Source organism: Pelecanus crispus, chromosome 3, assembly GCF_030463565.1.
Source record: "Pelecanus crispus isolate bPelCri1 chromosome 3, bPelCri1.pri, whole genome shotgun sequence".
In the NCBI taxonomy this organism is placed as follows: domain Eukaryota; kingdom Metazoa; phylum Chordata; class Aves; order Pelecaniformes; family Pelecanidae; genus Pelecanus; species Pelecanus crispus.
The window spans coordinates 132,037,356-132,053,932 of record NC_134645.1 but is presented as its reverse complement, the minus strand read 5'-3'; the positions used below and the strand labels follow the sequence as shown (position 1 = coordinate 132,053,932).

General features: G+C 52.7%; 1 protein-coding gene across 1 annotated transcript in view; it reads right to left on the bottom strand.

Moving 5' to 3' along the window:
* OTOF (otoferlin) overlaps positions 1-16,577 on the bottom strand; it is a 120,947-nt gene that overhangs the window by 45,355 nt on the left and 59,015 nt on the right. Inside the window, exon 6 of the mRNA XM_075708605.1 lies at positions 1,683-1,756. Within this exon, the coding sequence (XP_075564720.1) occupies positions 1,683-1,756 (74 nt within the window). The remainder of the gene's footprint in view (positions 1-1,682; positions 1,757-16,577) is intronic.

Below are 16,577 nucleotides of genomic sequence, written 5' to 3'. Positions count from 1 at the left end.
GAAAAGCTCTCCATCAGGGTGGAGAGAGACACGCTGCTGCAGGTTGGGTGGGGAAAGGGTGTCCTCAAGTCAACTGGGAGTTTTTGAGATTGAGTCAGAGTCACACCAGCCAGAAAGGACCTAAGCAGGTTCGACCCTGCCACATGTGGGTGGACGGACAGACTCGCCGCCTCCCAGCTTGGTTTTCGGTGATTCTGTTTGACCTGAGCAGGACCAGCAGCCTGCATGGGAGGAAAGCAGACCATGGCACAAGAGGGATGCTGGCTTGGCCAACAGGCAAAGAGTGCAACACCCACCCCGTCCCGTCACCAGCTGGCCAGACCAAGGGTAGGAATCACAACTGAGACAGCGCTGAGGCGGAGAGAGGAGGGTGGTGTTAAGAGAGCAGAGCCCCGGTGAGGTGTGTGAAAGCCAGAGGTACCTCGGGAAGGTGGAATAAGGAGACCCATGGCTGTGCAGCACTGACCACACTATGCAATATAGCAGCTGCGTTGCAACCATTCCCTGACCACGGGTAAATCACCATCTGTGAAGGCACTCTACTATCTGCTAGCACATCCTGCTCCCGCCTTTGCATCCCAGCTGCTTTCCCCATGGTCTTGCGTGAAGCTTTAACCACGAGATGAACGCCCAGGCACTGGGTAGAGAGGGAGGCTGCCCAGGTTTCAATGCCATGCCTTCCCACAGGCTGCCAATGCCTCTACCTACACTGGTGTCCCAGGCCAAATTCCCCTTTCCCTATCCTCAAACCTGGCTGAAAAACAGTGGAGGTTTGCCCAGAAACATTACCTAAAGCAGTGCTTTGTCCTTGCCCGCAAACACGCATCCCCCCATTTCTTTGCCATTGAAACGCAATCCTTCAGTCTGAATGGAAACAACAACAAATTTCCGATCGCTGACCCTCTCGTGCATTTCCAGAAAGGCGTCCGATTTCAGCACCGCCGCGGAGCCAAGCTGGGGGACAGGCAGCCCCACAGCAGCCGAGCCCTTCCTCTCACTGTGCTGCTGCTGCTGCACCATCCACCCAGCAAGGTGCAAGGGCTAAATCCTGCTTTGCATTGTTGCCTTTGCAAATCATCCCTAAAAATAAGCTGGAAGCCGCCTGCATGATTCCCAGGTTTTGCCACCTGCGCACAAGGTGGGTGATATCTGGCCAAGCCTTCAGCGCGAGCCTCTCTCCATCAGTTCCTACTTCCCATTTCCCCATGGAGCTCCTCTCTCCAGCTCTCCTCCCGAGCACCCAATGCTCCCTGTCCGATCCCTGAGTTACTGACGGGCTGTGCCTGACGTGAGCCACTCTGGGCACAGACCTTTTAGCAGGGCCCATAGTGATAGGACAAGGGGGAATGGATTTAAACTGAAAGAGATTTGGACTAGAGAGAAGGAAGAAGTTCTTTACGCTGAGGGTGGTGAGGCACTGGCACAGGTTGCCCAGAGCGGTGGGAGATGCCCCAACCCTGGAAACATCCCAGGCCAGGTTGGACGGGGCTCTGAGCACCCTGCTCTGGTTGAAGCTGTCCCTGCTCACTGCAGGGGGTTGGGCTGGGTGGCCTCTAAAGGTCCCTTCCCACCCAAACCATTCTGTGATTCTATGGGGTCTCTCAGGTGCTTTCCTGGGATGTGCAGGATAGCCAAAAAGCAGCACTGGAGCAGGGAACAACGTCCTCCCAGGAACAACATACCTTGTTTCCGATGGTCATCCTTTGATGGACGCGTCTTGCCAAGCTTCATGGCTGAAAAAACTCCTTTGCCGGCTCTGGAAGAAGAGAGGGAGAAAAAAAAACCCCAGCCATCAGTTACTGTATTTATAGTGTTGTTTTCTGGGACTTGGGGATGGGAACAGGAGCTTTTCACAGCTCAAAAGCAAGAGAGGAAATATCAGCTGAAAGACTAAGCAGGGGCTGCTGCAAACATGCCACGGGGCAGATCAAGATCACAGCTAAACGCACTGCCTTTGAGTCTTGGGTCTCGTTTTTTTTTTTTCCTCAGGGAATGCCTCAACTTGGGATAAAACACAAGACTGGAGCACAGCGTTAGCAGCCAACAAACTCTTTCCCCGCCCATGCCTCCCGTCTCTGCTGCTAGCCCCCGCTGCGCACGGACTTCTCATCTCTCCTGACCCATTAGTGCAATTGCTCCCGTTACCCAAAACCGTTTGCTAAAAATTAAAACACCCAACCACTTCCCCCAACCACCTTGCTGTGAAAAATCGATAACCTCTTCGGCTAGATCAGCAAACCTATGCAGCTCCTAAGGTCTTTCAGCAGCCCATTGCAGCAACATGATTTTTCCCCTTCCAGCGTGCTAAACACCAGCACCAGGTCAGTCTTAGCTCCCCGTCTGCAATCTAGGCTGGGGTCAAACTCACTCAGGGCAGTTTGGGGTGGATTGGCTGATAAAAAAAAATGGTTTGCAAATGGCTTGCCAGTGGCTTTCTAAAAATATCCATCATTTCAAGGCAAGTTTAAGAAGCAGAACTTCCAGCTCCAAATGCTTCAGTGGGACCAGGGCTGTTACTCCAGCTCAGAAATCAGCCTGTGCAACCACAAGCGCTTTGACAGTCTGGACTCCTACGTTACTTGGGGTTTGTTACGTACATATATGGCAAATAAATAAAAATACAGCAGTCAGTCAATAACAGGATTTCTGCACTGCAAACTGGATTGCTCTCAAATGCAAACGGGCCCAGATTGTTAAAGACAATAAAAGCTTTGCAGATATTTTCAGGAAACTGTTCCCTGTTATTTGGAGGTACATCTGTGCTGCTGTTGCGAAGAGGTGGGAGGTTCTGAGTCACCCTGGTGAAAGTTATGGAGTCTGGATGTAACGTGGATTTTTAGCCTGAAGATTCAGCTGAAAACCTCAGTAGGGAAAAACTTCCATAGGCTCTGCAAAACTGAAACCAGCAAGAAGCACAAGCCAGACCGTGCGATAACGCTGTTCTAAAGAGCAAACAGCTGGAGAGAGACTTGAAGGCAATGGCTTGTGACTGTCCCAAAAGCAGAAGGTGGTAAAGCCAAAGAAGATTTTTTTTTTTTTTTAAATTAGAAAATTCCCATTACGTGAAAGCATTGCTCTTTGCAGAAACCTTGCAGGTTTGATGGACATGCTCTTGGGTCAGCTTGGAAGCAAGGAAGAACCTCAGCTCCAGCCTGGACTTCACCTCCAAGCTGGCTGCCAGGGCAGGGGAGCCAGGGCTCAGCACCAGCCTGGATGCAGCAGGATTGGGATGCGCTGCCCACGAGCCAGGTGACCCCCGTGAAGCTGCAGGATCCCCCGGTCTCAGCTTTGATCACATCTGGCTGGGGCCAAAGGATGAAGTTGCACCCTTTTTTTTTTTTTTGCAAAGAGAAGAAGCCCTGGAGTTGCAGCCAGCCTGATGCATTTGTTGTCTTAAATAACAACTGGAAGTTTGCAGGCTGCTGATGGAGCCAGAGCAAATGAGAAGAAAATTAAGGAGAATAGGAGGATAATGTATTCACCAAGGGAGGAGGGAATTCAGTTGGGGCAGAAGGCCAGCATAAGCTACAGGAACTATTTATAGCTGAGGTTTTATTGGGACTAAAGCACTGCTCAGGCCTCAAGGCAGTCTCCGGTAGCTGTGATTAATTCACAGGATCCTCAGTGAAAGGGCAGTTTCTCAATGGATTGAAGGAGGAAAGATGAGGGCTAGGTTTCTGTATCTGTAATCCCACCAGAGAACATCTGCTTCGAGGTGCTACGGGGGAAGTAACACTTTTAAGCTATTTGCAAACTCATTTTTTTTAATGAGCAAATGCTGTAACAGCTCAGGCTGTGAAACTCTGCTCCGAGACCGCTCTCCACCACTGACTGTGGGGAATCCAGCAGACACGCAGCCCCTCAACGAGACACTGCACCTCCAGGATCGGTTACATTACATGCCCTTCTTTCCAATTAATTTCTTTAAAATGGAGGGAAAAAAAAAAAGTCCCACCAGCCCCAGAGCTGGCATGCAGGCAATTTGCTCGGAGATGGTTAGTGATAAAAAAAATCACTGTATCTGTCCCAGGAATTTCTGAGGTTCCTTGGGGAGTAAAACAAAGCAGAAGAGCAACTGGAGATGGAGCCAGTAGGACTCTGCAGGGAAGACACTGGCAGTGCTGGTCCTCTACCAGGTCCCAAAATAACACGGGCCTTGCATGGGCACTGAGGATGCACTGGGTCCTGGTTAGCACAGCATCTGATGCCCCTACCAGTAAAACGATTGAGCTGGTTTTGGACCATGTGGAACAAGACTGGGATTAAGCACCCGGTCCAAGGAAGATGACTGAGACCCATCCCAGCAGCACCAGCCCAACCCAGCTCCTTCCAGAGGGATGCACGTGAGAGACGGCATCACCCCGCTCCCCTCCTGGTGCGAAGACCCCTCGCTGCCAGCTGAGCCTCAGTAAATGTGCTGGGGACATGGGCTGCAGGAGCCCCTCGTGCATCCCCAAAGACAGTTTTACTGCAGAAGAGGTCCCAGAAATGCGAAATAGCCTGACAGCACATCCATGAGATGAGCCTCAGCTCTAGCTGGTTCGGAGAGAAAAGTCCAGAGGGCACAAGGTCCCTCGGTGGCATAAAACTTCAGGTGCTGTCCCCATGCCCGCATCCTGGCCACATCTCCCTGCTGCTCTTCTCAGCCCCAGCTGCAACATCTGGCACTGCCTCCTTCCCTCAACACTGCCCTTACTGGTATTATCGCAGTGGACTGGAGCCCCAGGGAGGCAAATATCTAGGAAACAACGGAGTTTGGAGGTCACCGAGGAAAGAAAGAAAGAGGGGAAAAAAAGAAGGAAAAAAGAAAAAAGTGGATTTTGGTGGATTTTGGCAGCATGCTTGGTACATGTTGAGGAGAAGGGAAGAAACATGTGAAGGATGAGGAATGAGCCATCCCAAATGCTTCGGAGCAGATGCCCAGTGGCTGACCCTCATCCCCCAGCCCCTTCCCAAGCCCTATCTGTCACCTTTTCCAAGCCAGGTGAGCACTGACACATCCCATACAACCTCCCCTTTGCCTTCCCATCCCTCGGGGGTACTACCTTCACCTGCCGGCCATCCAGGACTTGGCTTCCCCCAAGAGGAGATGCTGGAAGAGCTCAGCTGAGACAGGAGAGCGGGCAGCGGCACGTCTAGGGTGGAGCGGCCATCCCAGTGCTGAGGGCAAAGCCGTGCCCCACGTGCAGGTCAGGACCGATCAGGGATGAGGACCCCGGCCAAGCTCCTCTCTGGGCCCAGCAGGGTCTTTGCAGCATTAAAGAAAGGTCGTGGCAACCCCTCCGCTGCTCCTGCCAGGCATCCGACGGCGCGGACAGGAAGCCAGCGCTGGCGGAGAGCTGACACCGTCCCCACATGAATACTACATGAGGACCCGTGAACCTGAGATGCCGACACAGGCTGCGTGGTGGCACCGAGAGCCCCTCCTTTGCCAAAGCCTGGGATTAGCCTGGTTTCCTAAAGAACTGAGATGCTGGAGAGGAGGCTGCCACCTGCCTGCCTGCTCCCTTCCAAAACAGTGCGAGCTACTGGCCCATCGCAACCCAATTTGGCAGCAGGGGCAAGACTGGGCTCCTGCAAGTTTGGGGGAGTGGGACAGAACCCCTTGACTCTTCCCAAGTAGGGACAAACCTCCAAGCAAGCTTAAACCTGTATTAGACACCAGAGTATCCACCCAGCCTCCCACAGCACTCTCCCCTTGGATTTTCTGGTGTCTAATACGGGATTGAGCAGATGACTTATCTTCAGTTGATGGCAAAGCACATATCCTCCGTTTAGTTTGCCACTCCCAGAAGCGCTTGGCTTAGGGTTTCACCCGAGTGGCTCTCCAGGAGGGGAGCACGGAAGGAAAGACAGATTTTGAGACATGTGCAGGGAGGTGGAAGCAGTCTCTTTCCTGGCCAGCTTCTAGTTAAAGATATGGTTGCAGGTTACTGGTTAATTATTCATGGCTAAAAAGGACATCTTAATCCTTGCTTTTTACTGGGGACTTGGGAGCAGGGAACAGGGTTTCCATGGCTCATTTCTTTGCAGGGATTCCGCCTGTCAGGTGGGTGCTGCCTCCATCACCCCTCTGCTAACAAGGCTTCCAGTTTTCCCCACTGCCAGTCCCATGGGGTCACCCTATGCACACCACCCTCGAGCCCAGGGAAGACCCCAACCCTCAGACCCAGTCTGCCTTCTCCCCCTTCCCTGCACAGCCAAACTGGGGAGGGGAGCCAGCAAGGACCAGGCTGCTTGGTGCAGGGAGATCCCTTCCCATCTTTTCTTGAGTCCGCCCTCTCCTTGCTGACTGCTTGAACACATTTCTCTCCTTTCACCACCTCATCTCTGCCTCCTCGCTTTACACCATTAGGAGGGTCCAGTAAGATACTGCCATAAACTGGTCCTTAAACTGCAAGTGCAATAAATATGAACCAGAATAGACCTCGCTGATTGGGAAGCACCCTGCGGTGGCTGCAGGGATTGTCCCCTGGACAGCAGGAGACCAGCCTGCACTCACAAGAGACTCGAGCTTAAATTTCAGCAGATCTGCTAAGCCGGAGAGCTGGAGGATGCTGCTGTTGGGAGAAAGCTCAGACACAGCCTGGTCTGGTATCAAGGCAAGCAGCTGGGGATAAAAAGAAGGCAGGAGCTGAAGAAACTTGTCTACGCGGATGATGTGGCAGCCTGACCTGTGGGTGCAGGAGCTGTAAAGCTGGTGCTAAGTCCCATTTGCCCAGCCCCGTGCTGATGACCTGCACCCAGACCCTCTCCTGCCCTGAGCCCTGGCCAGGCTGTCCATGCCCAAGCTGGGAAACTCTGCCCCCAGCCAGGACCCACCCAAACCTGATGGGAGCCAGGCTTCTCTCAGGACCTCATAGTTCCCATCCAGGTCTGCCAGGGACCAGTTCAGCCTGCCTTTTACATTTGGCTTTTGCTGTAGATAAATATTCCCTGCAGGCTCCGAAGCCTCAGGCCACACATCCAAGAGACCCAAGCTCCTCCAGCGCCAAGAAGCTCAGCTTTAGAGAAAGGGAGAGCACACCATGTACCGGATCAGCCACAACATCAGCTAGGAAAGCTGGAAACAAGAAGGAGAAGGAACAGGGAGAGCAAACCTACTTGTGCTCCTTCGTCTTCTCTTTGCCTTTGCTGGAGCCAGTGGCCACGCATCAAGGGAACAAAAGGCAAACAAGCTTCAGTGCACATCAAGTGCTTCAAATCAGACCATAAAATCAGAAGAAGCTGCTCTTCCCTTGGCAGCTTCCCTGCTCCTCATGAGTGCTCCAAGTGCACCATCCCCAGGCTGCGGCCATGGGCAACCTTCCTCAGCAGGGCTGACCCCAAACACCCCTGTCCTGCCCACATCTGTAATTTAGGTGGATAACATCTCTGTGTTACCCTCTGCTAGGCGAGGGGGGCTTAGGAGAACCACAGCTGCCTGCCCTAGGAGCTGGAGGTGGTGGGCATTCACTGGATGCGTGTATGGGGCCAGAAAAGCAGCTACAGCTGTGCATGCACACATGTGAGTGGATACGTGCACAGACTGGGGATGCTGCCGGGGCGGGAGACAAGGCTTCTTCTCCTTTTTGGTAGAGATGAGTGCTCTTCCTTATCATCCCACAATGGTGTATTCATATCCTCCCTCCTGAGAGGGCTCAGCTGGAGGACATGGGCTGGATCTGGGGGTCTTCACCCCTGCCCAGACCAACACTGCGCCCTCCTGCCCTGACACCATGCAGGAAACACCGGCTCCTCACCTCCCTGTTTCACTTTGCAGACTCCTGCCTCTGCTTTCTGGCTTTTCAAACCTGTTTTCCTTCTCTCCTGGCTCCTACGTTTCTCTATTTGGGTCCTGCCTCCCTGTTTTCCTCCCCTATCACTCTTCCTTCCCTGGCTAATCTCCCCCCATTATGCATCAGCAAAGTGGGGAGGAGAAAGCAATTAACCAGCTCTAGAAAGTGATTAGGAAGGCTGTTTCTTAATTACAGCTTGTTACTCTGCTTCACCCCATGACCATGTCTGTGCTGGGGACATGGTGTGAGAGGGTGGCTTCAGAGCATGGCCCTCTGGCTCCCTGTGCACTGAGCTGCTGGAAAACCAACCAGAAAAAAACATTTTTGTTTGAGGTGTTGCTGGATGGATTTTTAGAGAGGTGAAGTCCAGAAGACCAGCTCCAGCACAAGACAGGGCGCAGGACCCAAAGCTGGGTGGGAGAAAAGCAGGGTCCTCCTGTCCAGCCCAGCATGGGCAGGGATCAGCTTAGAGCCTGGACTGGAAAACGGCCAAGGAAACCCATCCAGAAACTACTTCCAAAACAAGCAGTCCTGCTCTCTCCCTGCCCTGACACTTGCTCTGAGAGCAAACCAGCAGAAATTATTCCCTTGCCAGCTGAGCTTGTCAGGGGAGTGAGGAAACACCAATGCCAGCAGCTCAGCTGGTTCATTTGCATTGTAAAAGCTGCCCCAGTGCCCCTGCCCAGTGCTGGGAGAGGATTTAAATCACTCCATGCTTTCTCCTGCAGCTCATGGATGTGGTCCGAGCTCCCTGCAAAGCCATGGCTCCTCACCATCTCACCCAGAGCATGGCTGGTTTGGCTGGGTCTGAATGCACAAGGCCTTTGCATCGCCGTAGGGACCAGCAGCTGCATCTCCCCGAGCGACTCTCGGCTCCATGATCCTTCCCTGCCACCGCCGGGCTGGGAAACTCTCCCTCCCCACCGGTGCCCATCCAAACTGCCCTGGGGGTGCCAGAGTGTCTGGTGTCCTCCATGCCAGGATGGGGAGCAGCATCCTCGGGTGGCTGGCACAGGGCAGTGCCCGAGGCTGCATCCTTTCCCTGTTCATTTCACCGGTGTAAGCGTGGCCCGGACGAGGGATGCAAGAATATAGCTGTGGGTGCCCTCTTGCTCCCAGTGTCTCCCTCCTCCTGCGTCTGTCTGCTGTCCTGGCTCCCGTATGCAGCAATGCATGGGCTGCTGGCCCTGGGCGCTCGGACCATCAGTGCCTGGGTGAATGAGGTGATTGCACTACATGAGAGGTCCAGAGATTCTTCTGCAAGGGTCTGGTGGAGCAGCTAACACCAGACGACTCTTTCTCCCTCCGCTCCTTTATCCCTTGCCCCTTCCACGCCAACCTTCACTGCAAAAGGTGCCTCTCTGACTCGAGACAGACACAGTTTGGGCTTTGGGTGCCTGAAAAGGGCACCAGTTTCCCACTAGTGGCACCACCAGAGAATTCTCATTTTATGCCTTCAAGCAACTTGGTCTTAAGCACTCTCACTAGCACAGATGAACTTGTGGTCCTGCCCTGCAGCCATTTCAGGGGGATGCAGCGACACTGCTGCGAAGGGCTAGAGTCTGGAGCTGGAAAGTGAGCCTGGGTGCAAGCAGGGACCGGGAGAGTCAGGGTACCTGAATGGTAACATGAGATGTCTTTTCTCTTTCCCCTTAGCCTGAGCTCTGCAATCACAAAGAGCAATTCATTCAGACAGGATTCGTCCTCCTGCAGTGACAAAGACCCTTGCCCGCCTTCTCCCCTCGAAACCCTCATCAGCAACATGCACCAAGCAACCAACCAAACCCAATTTGCAAGCATGCCAGAAGGAGATCTTGCTGCAACAGGACTTCCTAACCTACTGGCATCCAGGGAACTGGGTACAGCGATAGTGACAGTACTGGTGGTGCTGGAATGAGCAGGGAGAAGAGAGAGCGCACAAACAAGATAGAACAACTGACAGAAGAGCATTCCTTCAGGATAAATAGATAAATAGTATGGCACTGGGCTGGCCGGCTGGTGTTATGCACAGTTGGATGGACAGATAGTATCACAGTAGGATGGATGGATGGAGGGAGGGACAGATGGAACAGCACTGGGATGAATGGACAGAGATCTGTACTGCAATGGATGGATGGATGGATGGTGACAATTGCAGTGATGGATGGATGGAAGGAAATGCAGTGAGATGGATGGATGCATAGGATTGTATTGAGATGGACTGATGGACAGAGGGACAGATTGGTGGCTGGTGAGAACTGCATTGGGATGAATGGATGGATGGGTGGATAGCTAGGCAGATGGACAAATATCCTCAAAGCTCCTTTGGAAGGACCAGAAGGAAATGTGTCCTTGCTGGGCATAGGGGAGAACAGATGGAATACAAAGCAGCCCTGCTCTTTGGGGAGGAGGGGATGGGGTGAATACAAGAAAGCTCTGCCCCCATTAAGACGAGGGCAGGAAGCAGTTAGGACCTTTCCCAGGGTCCAAATGCCATGCAGGGGTTGGTACACCAACACGCATGTCACATGCATGCACACAGCATGCCCAAAGGGCCTGAGGGAAGCAGGGATACCATGCCCAGTACCTGGGATCTTCAGGGTCTTCACTGTTTGGAAGAGACACAGCCAGGAGGATGAACATGAGGAAGAAACAAACCCACCCAAACAGATATACCCCCTCCACGGCCCATGGGAGCCGGCCAGGATAGGGGAAGGGGCTAATGGCTGCCACCACCCCCCGGGAGGTGGGGGTGGGAAGGGGGGAACCTTCTGAGCTGATGCTGAGAAGGTTCGTTCCGTGCAATGCACCCCAAAGGGCAAGGTCCCACTCTGGCCTCGGCCGGCACCGTGTGGCAAGGGACCGAGGAGACATTGTCCCACAGCTCGTTGCCACTGGCCAGGTCCTGCTTGCCAGGGGCAGGCCAGCACTCTTCTGCAGGTTTCTTCTGCATCCTCTCCACCTCCCCCCAGATACTGAGCAGCAGCAATGAAGACCAGACTCACAGTGATGGGTTGGGGCTGGGATCATTGTCCTGGACTCACCCGCGCCAGACAAATTTACTTATATAAATGTATTCTTGTTCATGGTGCCTTTGGGAGTCCACTAGCCCTACAGACGGGGTGATCATCATCATCCTCTTATGTGGGATTTGGCTGTAGAGGGAGCACAGGACCTGCCTCTCCTTTGCAATGTGACATGGAGGAGGTCTGCAGGTGCGGCTGGGTCCCACAGAAAGCTCCTGGAGCACAGGGCTCGTACGCAACTGTACGGCTCTTCCTCCCTTGCAGGCTTCAGCTCCAGCTTCAAGCACTCACATGTGCTGTCCTGCACTTGCAAAGGTGCAGAGCTGCGATGCTGGTGCATGAACCATTGGCTTCACCCGGGTCTGGACCACATACCCTGCTCTTCTGGCTTAAGATTTGGGAATTAATTTGAATTAAGGAAGATTTGGAGCTTAAACCAGATTGGCCTGTGTCCTGGTTTCGGCTGGGATAGAGTTAATTTTCTTCCTAGTAGCAGGCACAGTGCTGTGTTTTGGATTTAGTAGGAGAAGAATGTTAATAACACGCTGATGGTTTAGTTGTTGCTCAGTACTGCTTATGCCAGTCAAGGACTTTTTCAGCTTCCCATGCTCTGCCAGGGGCACAAGAAACTGGGAGGGGGCACAGCCAGAATAGTTGATCCCAACTGCCCCAAGGGCTATTCCATACCATACGGCGTCATGGGCAGTATAGAACTGGGAGGGGGTGGCCAGGGAGCAGCGATCGCTGCTCGGGAACTGGCTGGGTATCGGTCGGCGGGTGGTGAGCAATTGCATTGTGCATCACTTGCTTTGTATATTATTATTATCGTTATTATACTGTTACTATAAGCATTACTCTTTTACTTTATTTCAATTATTAAACTGTTCTTATCTCACCCCAGGAGTGTTTCTCACTCTTACTCCTCCAATTCTCTCCCCCATCCCATCGGGGTAGGGGGAGTGAGTGAGCGGCTGCGTGGTGCTTAGTTGCTGGCTGGGGCTAAACCACGACAGCCTGTATCCCAAATCCTGGGTGTATTTATGCCTGGACAGCCACATATTCGTGGGACGTGGGGTGACTGGGATGGGCTGGGATGAGAGCAACCCTCCCCAAGAAGCCAAAATCCCACCAGTCATGACATTTTGGTACCTTGCGACTGACTTGTATCCATCGTTAAACTTAATCCTGAGCGAGGCAACAAAGAGAAAGAGAGAGAAAAAAATAATAATACCAGCGTCAGGCTTCTTGAAGCAGCCTGCCAGCAGCAAGGGAAACATGGACCTGGTGAGTGCAGGGACATCCCTTACAAGGAGGGGTGGTGGTGTGTCCAAGCCACAGTTCCCTGCCACAGGGTGCTCCAAGACCGCTTTGGGTGGTAACTTCAGCTGTGTGCACCCAGCCCAGGGCGCTGGGCTCACACTGTGCCCAAGAAAAACCCAGATCGTGACAGGATCCGCACTTCTGGCACACAGCACAAGAGCCGTCACCACCCTGGCAGCCAGCATCATCCATTGCTCCTGCTAGATCTGGAAGATCTCCTACACTGGAATAGTCTGGGGTCAGTCTAGATCATGGGTGCTACCAGCTTCCAGGAAATATCTCAAGCTGCTGGATGCTCTGCCTTGGGACTTACAGCAGCACCCAGTCCATTGCTTTGAACACCTTTTCCTCGCCCTTTTCCTGCTTTTCGGGGTCCTCAGGATGCATTTTTTTTTCCTAGCAATTTAATGGTACATTGGAAGGGTTGCAAAAAGGATGGGGGAAACTTGACAGGAGCTGATAGTCTTTGGGAGATCATTGCACTTTTCTTTGCTCAGGAAAAAAATGGGCAGACATGGCACTTTGGGACATGGTTTATGAAATTAAACATGAAATTAATTCTTCCTCTCCCCTGAATTGGTTTAGTGGTGGACTTGGCAGTGTGAGGTTAATGGTTGGACTGGGTGATCTTAAAGGTCTTTTCCAACCTAAACAATTCTATGAGTCTGTGATTCTGTGAAAAGGACCCTGGACTTGCCTGGTTATGCTGACGGAAGCATTGATCCAGTGTGTGACACCCCTAAGATGTGTGCCCAAATGCCACACTTGCGTCAGCAATTTCAGACCCTCCTTATCTACGTGGACATGGAGGTTATGAACTGTCCACACTGGTCTCCCACAACAGCCAAGGATGGAGACACACGCATTCAAAGGCTGAGTTAGATCCTACGTGGATAACCATCCCTTGGGAGATGCCTCTTTCCTTGGACTATAGGGGCAACCTAGGAAGATTGGGATCATAGCAAGAGCCTTGCTGAGCTTCCTAGGGCCATGCAGGATGGTGTTGGGATGCACTATCTAATTTCTACCTCTTTATAGCCACAGCAGCTCTTGGAAAGCCACCGTGAGCAGCAATAGTGCCAAGCAAACACATTTACACCATTGACCAGTGCAGGCTGACCAGCGAGGTGCCCAGGCCTGACATAAGCACGAGTCTTGCCTCTCCCAGCCTCCTGTCATGGGTATTTTCATCACCAAGTTCAACTCCAGTGCTTGGCAATGACCCCAGCTTTGGAGCAAGTGACCCATGGGGATAATTAGCGGCAGGCAGAGGGTCAAACCCAGAAATGTCTTGGATCCACTGGGCATGCACAAGAAAAGACACGATCAATAATTCACCATGACCAGATTGCTTTCAGCTGCAGAGCTCCATCCTGCCCATGAATATTTCAAGGTCAACAGCTATCGGGTGATGCTTCCTGGGATCTCAGTTTCAAGGCGGTCAGGAGCCGTGACGTGCACAGCCCTATCCCACCCAAATTTTGGCAGTCCAGTGGGGTCCCCACTGTCCCTGAACTGCCTCTGGAAGTGCCCATTTCTCTTTACTGGCCACAGATGGAATTTAAGGATACATCTATAGTGGTAAATAAATGGACCAAGGCTCATTCTTTGGCCGTGACACGGCTTGTGTCTGTACCGGTAAAGTCCCTTCTCTCCACAAACTGCACCCAGGCTGCCTGTTGGGGCTGGTCCCTGGTCTATCATATCATAGCCTCTGGGCTATCATAAACCATCCCAGACATATACTGAGCCAAAGCCATGCCAGGACCATGCTAACAACCTAACAGCTGGGAAGGTGCTACCCCCTGTGCTCTGGCTTGCTTCATCATACGGGTGCTGCGTAGGGTGAGCGGGCTCCTAGCCCATAAGCCCCAGTGGAAATGCACAAATCTAGGCGTGACAGATCTGGGCCTCCAAGTTTTGACATTTAAGCCTGGATTTAAGGAAGCGCTCTCTGGAGAGCAAGACTTTGAACGTGTCCCAGCACTGCACAGGCAGGATTTCTGTCTGAGCAGGGCTGGTGTGGTTATTTACCGAGTGTGCTGCTCTTCTTCTGCATCGTCTCCAAGGCTAGGGCATTTACAGGGAGAAAGAAAAAAAAACACTGTGATATGAAGATAGAGGGCTCTTCCATTGTATCAGCATTTTAAAAAAGGGGATGATTTGCTTCAGGACAGGAAGAACTTCAGAACATACCAACACAGCAAACCACTCCATGCATGTCTGAAAACCCACAACCACCCTGCACTGGGCTGATCCTCCTCTGCCACCCACGTCACTCCCGGCTGAGCCTGCAGGGTCCATGCATGACCCAGACTGGTTTTCTGTGGCTATTTGGCTGGCTGAGCTCCACACTAGGGTGGAAGTAAACTGGTTCCCTCTGCTCCAACCTCCTTCCTACCCTCCTCCTTTCTGCTTGGGGTGAATTTGCTCAAAGAGAAAAGCTGCTTAGGCTGGAAAAAGCTATGTTGGGTTGGTGCTGTGTCCTCTGCCAGGCTGCCTGGAAGGAGAAGATGAATTTCCGGCTGCTTTTCCCTTAGAAAGTCCTGCCCTCACCCCATCCTGGCTGACTGCAGTGCTGTGTATGAGCAGTGGGCATCAAGCTAGGTTTTAGCACACCAGCTCCTTCCCCAGCAGAAACACGAGGCCGATACAATACAAGCAATTATCACAGCTTGCAAACTCGGGCTCCATCCTGCAAACACCTGCTCAGCACCCTCAAAGGGGATACAGCACCAGTCTAAGGGGCCTGAGAATGAAGCTCCGATGGTTTTAACAGTGCTGGTCCAAGGCATTCCTGCTCCCAGTTTTGCTGGAGCTGCCAGAGAAGACCCTGCAGGTGCTGGGAAATGGGGTAGAGCTCCTGCACATCGTGATCTGTGCTTGGAAAGCTGCGGGATTGATCTTAGGCGGCTGCTTCGAGCGAAGCATGGGGGTCCTGTTGACATCACTGACAGAAGTCCAGTGCTGAGCATGAAGCAGAGACGTCTGCGGGACTGCAGACACATGAGGGTAAAACACACATAGAGACACCCTGCAGAGGAGGGAGCGAAGATGAGGAAGCCTTGTGTCAGAGCAGGGGATCACCCAGGATCCAGCACTGGCCAAGGAGGATGCCCTAATAGGTATAAGAAATTAAAAACAAAAGGAAAAATAAGTCTTTTTGTCCCAAGTCCTTGTGTTCCCAGCACACAGCCTGCTTTCTCAGCCGCTCCTACATGCTGAGCTGTGTTCACGGAGACCAGATTGCTGCTGGAGCCAGAACCCAGTGTGGTGTGTCTGCAGTTAAGGCTGTTTCTCCGCAAACCATGTCACTTTAGTGCACTTTGATGTGTGAGACACATCTTGTTGGGCGCTTTTTCAGCTAGGGTGCTAATGGCTTTCCTCCTCCTCACTTGTACCAGCTGCCTTCTCCTTGTCTTGTCTCCAACGGTCTACCAGCTTGTCCGGCCACCCAAAATCCATGTGCAAAACACAGAGGAAGCCCACATGGGAAAAGAGGAGCAGTCAGAACTGGTCAGCAGAGACGTACTGCTGGGTTTCAGCTTTCGTAGGATGGTGCTTAGGGATGTGGTTTCGTGGTGAGCTTGGCAGTGTTAGGTTAGCAGTTGGACTCAATGATCTTGAAGGTCTTTTCCAACCTAAATGATTCTGATTCTATCAGCTCTCCCTTGCCCAGGGGCTGTCTGGCAGCAGCAAAGCTTGGTCACCTGCACGGTGGGAACCTGGTGCAGAGACATCCATGTGGCTCTGCAGGAGCTGGATCAAATGCAGCATGCAGACCCTTTGCTGATGCAGGTGGATCTGGTTCCCCTGGTACTGGCAGCATGAGGTGCAGCTCTAGAGCACAAACCCCAAAAGCCTTGATGAACATTGGCAGCATGAGGTGCAGCTCTAGAGCACAAACCCCAAAAGCCTGGATGAACATTTGCAGGCTGGGGCATGCTCTGCTCCATGGGAAGGTGTCAGGGCTGCCCCGGACCGTGCTGGGGCTGGAGACGGCTGCACCTCTGCTAGCAGTCCTGCCAAAGCTGCATGATATCTGGGCTGAACAATCTCGGGGATGTCTATGTCTGAGTCCCAGTGGGCTGACCAGGAGGAAAGGAGAGCACCAGGTCTCAAAGGTAGGAAGAGGGTGAAAGAAAGGCAGAGCAAGGAAGGAAGATGCCTGAGATCATAGGAATAATTATTTGCAAAGCTGGGAGTTAAACCAGGTCTGGGGACAAACTTTTTAGCAGGGCCTTTAGCAATAGGACAAGGGGGAATGGATTTAAACTAGAAGAGGGGAGATTCAGACTGGATATAAGGAAGAAATTGTTCACAATGAGGGTGGTGAAGCACTGGCACAGGTTGCCCAGAGAGGTGGGAGATGCCCCATCCCTGGAAACATCCCAGGCCAGGTTGGACGGGGCTCTGAGCACCCTGCTCTGGCTGAAGCTGTCCCTGCTCACTGCAGGGGGTTGGGCTGGGTGGC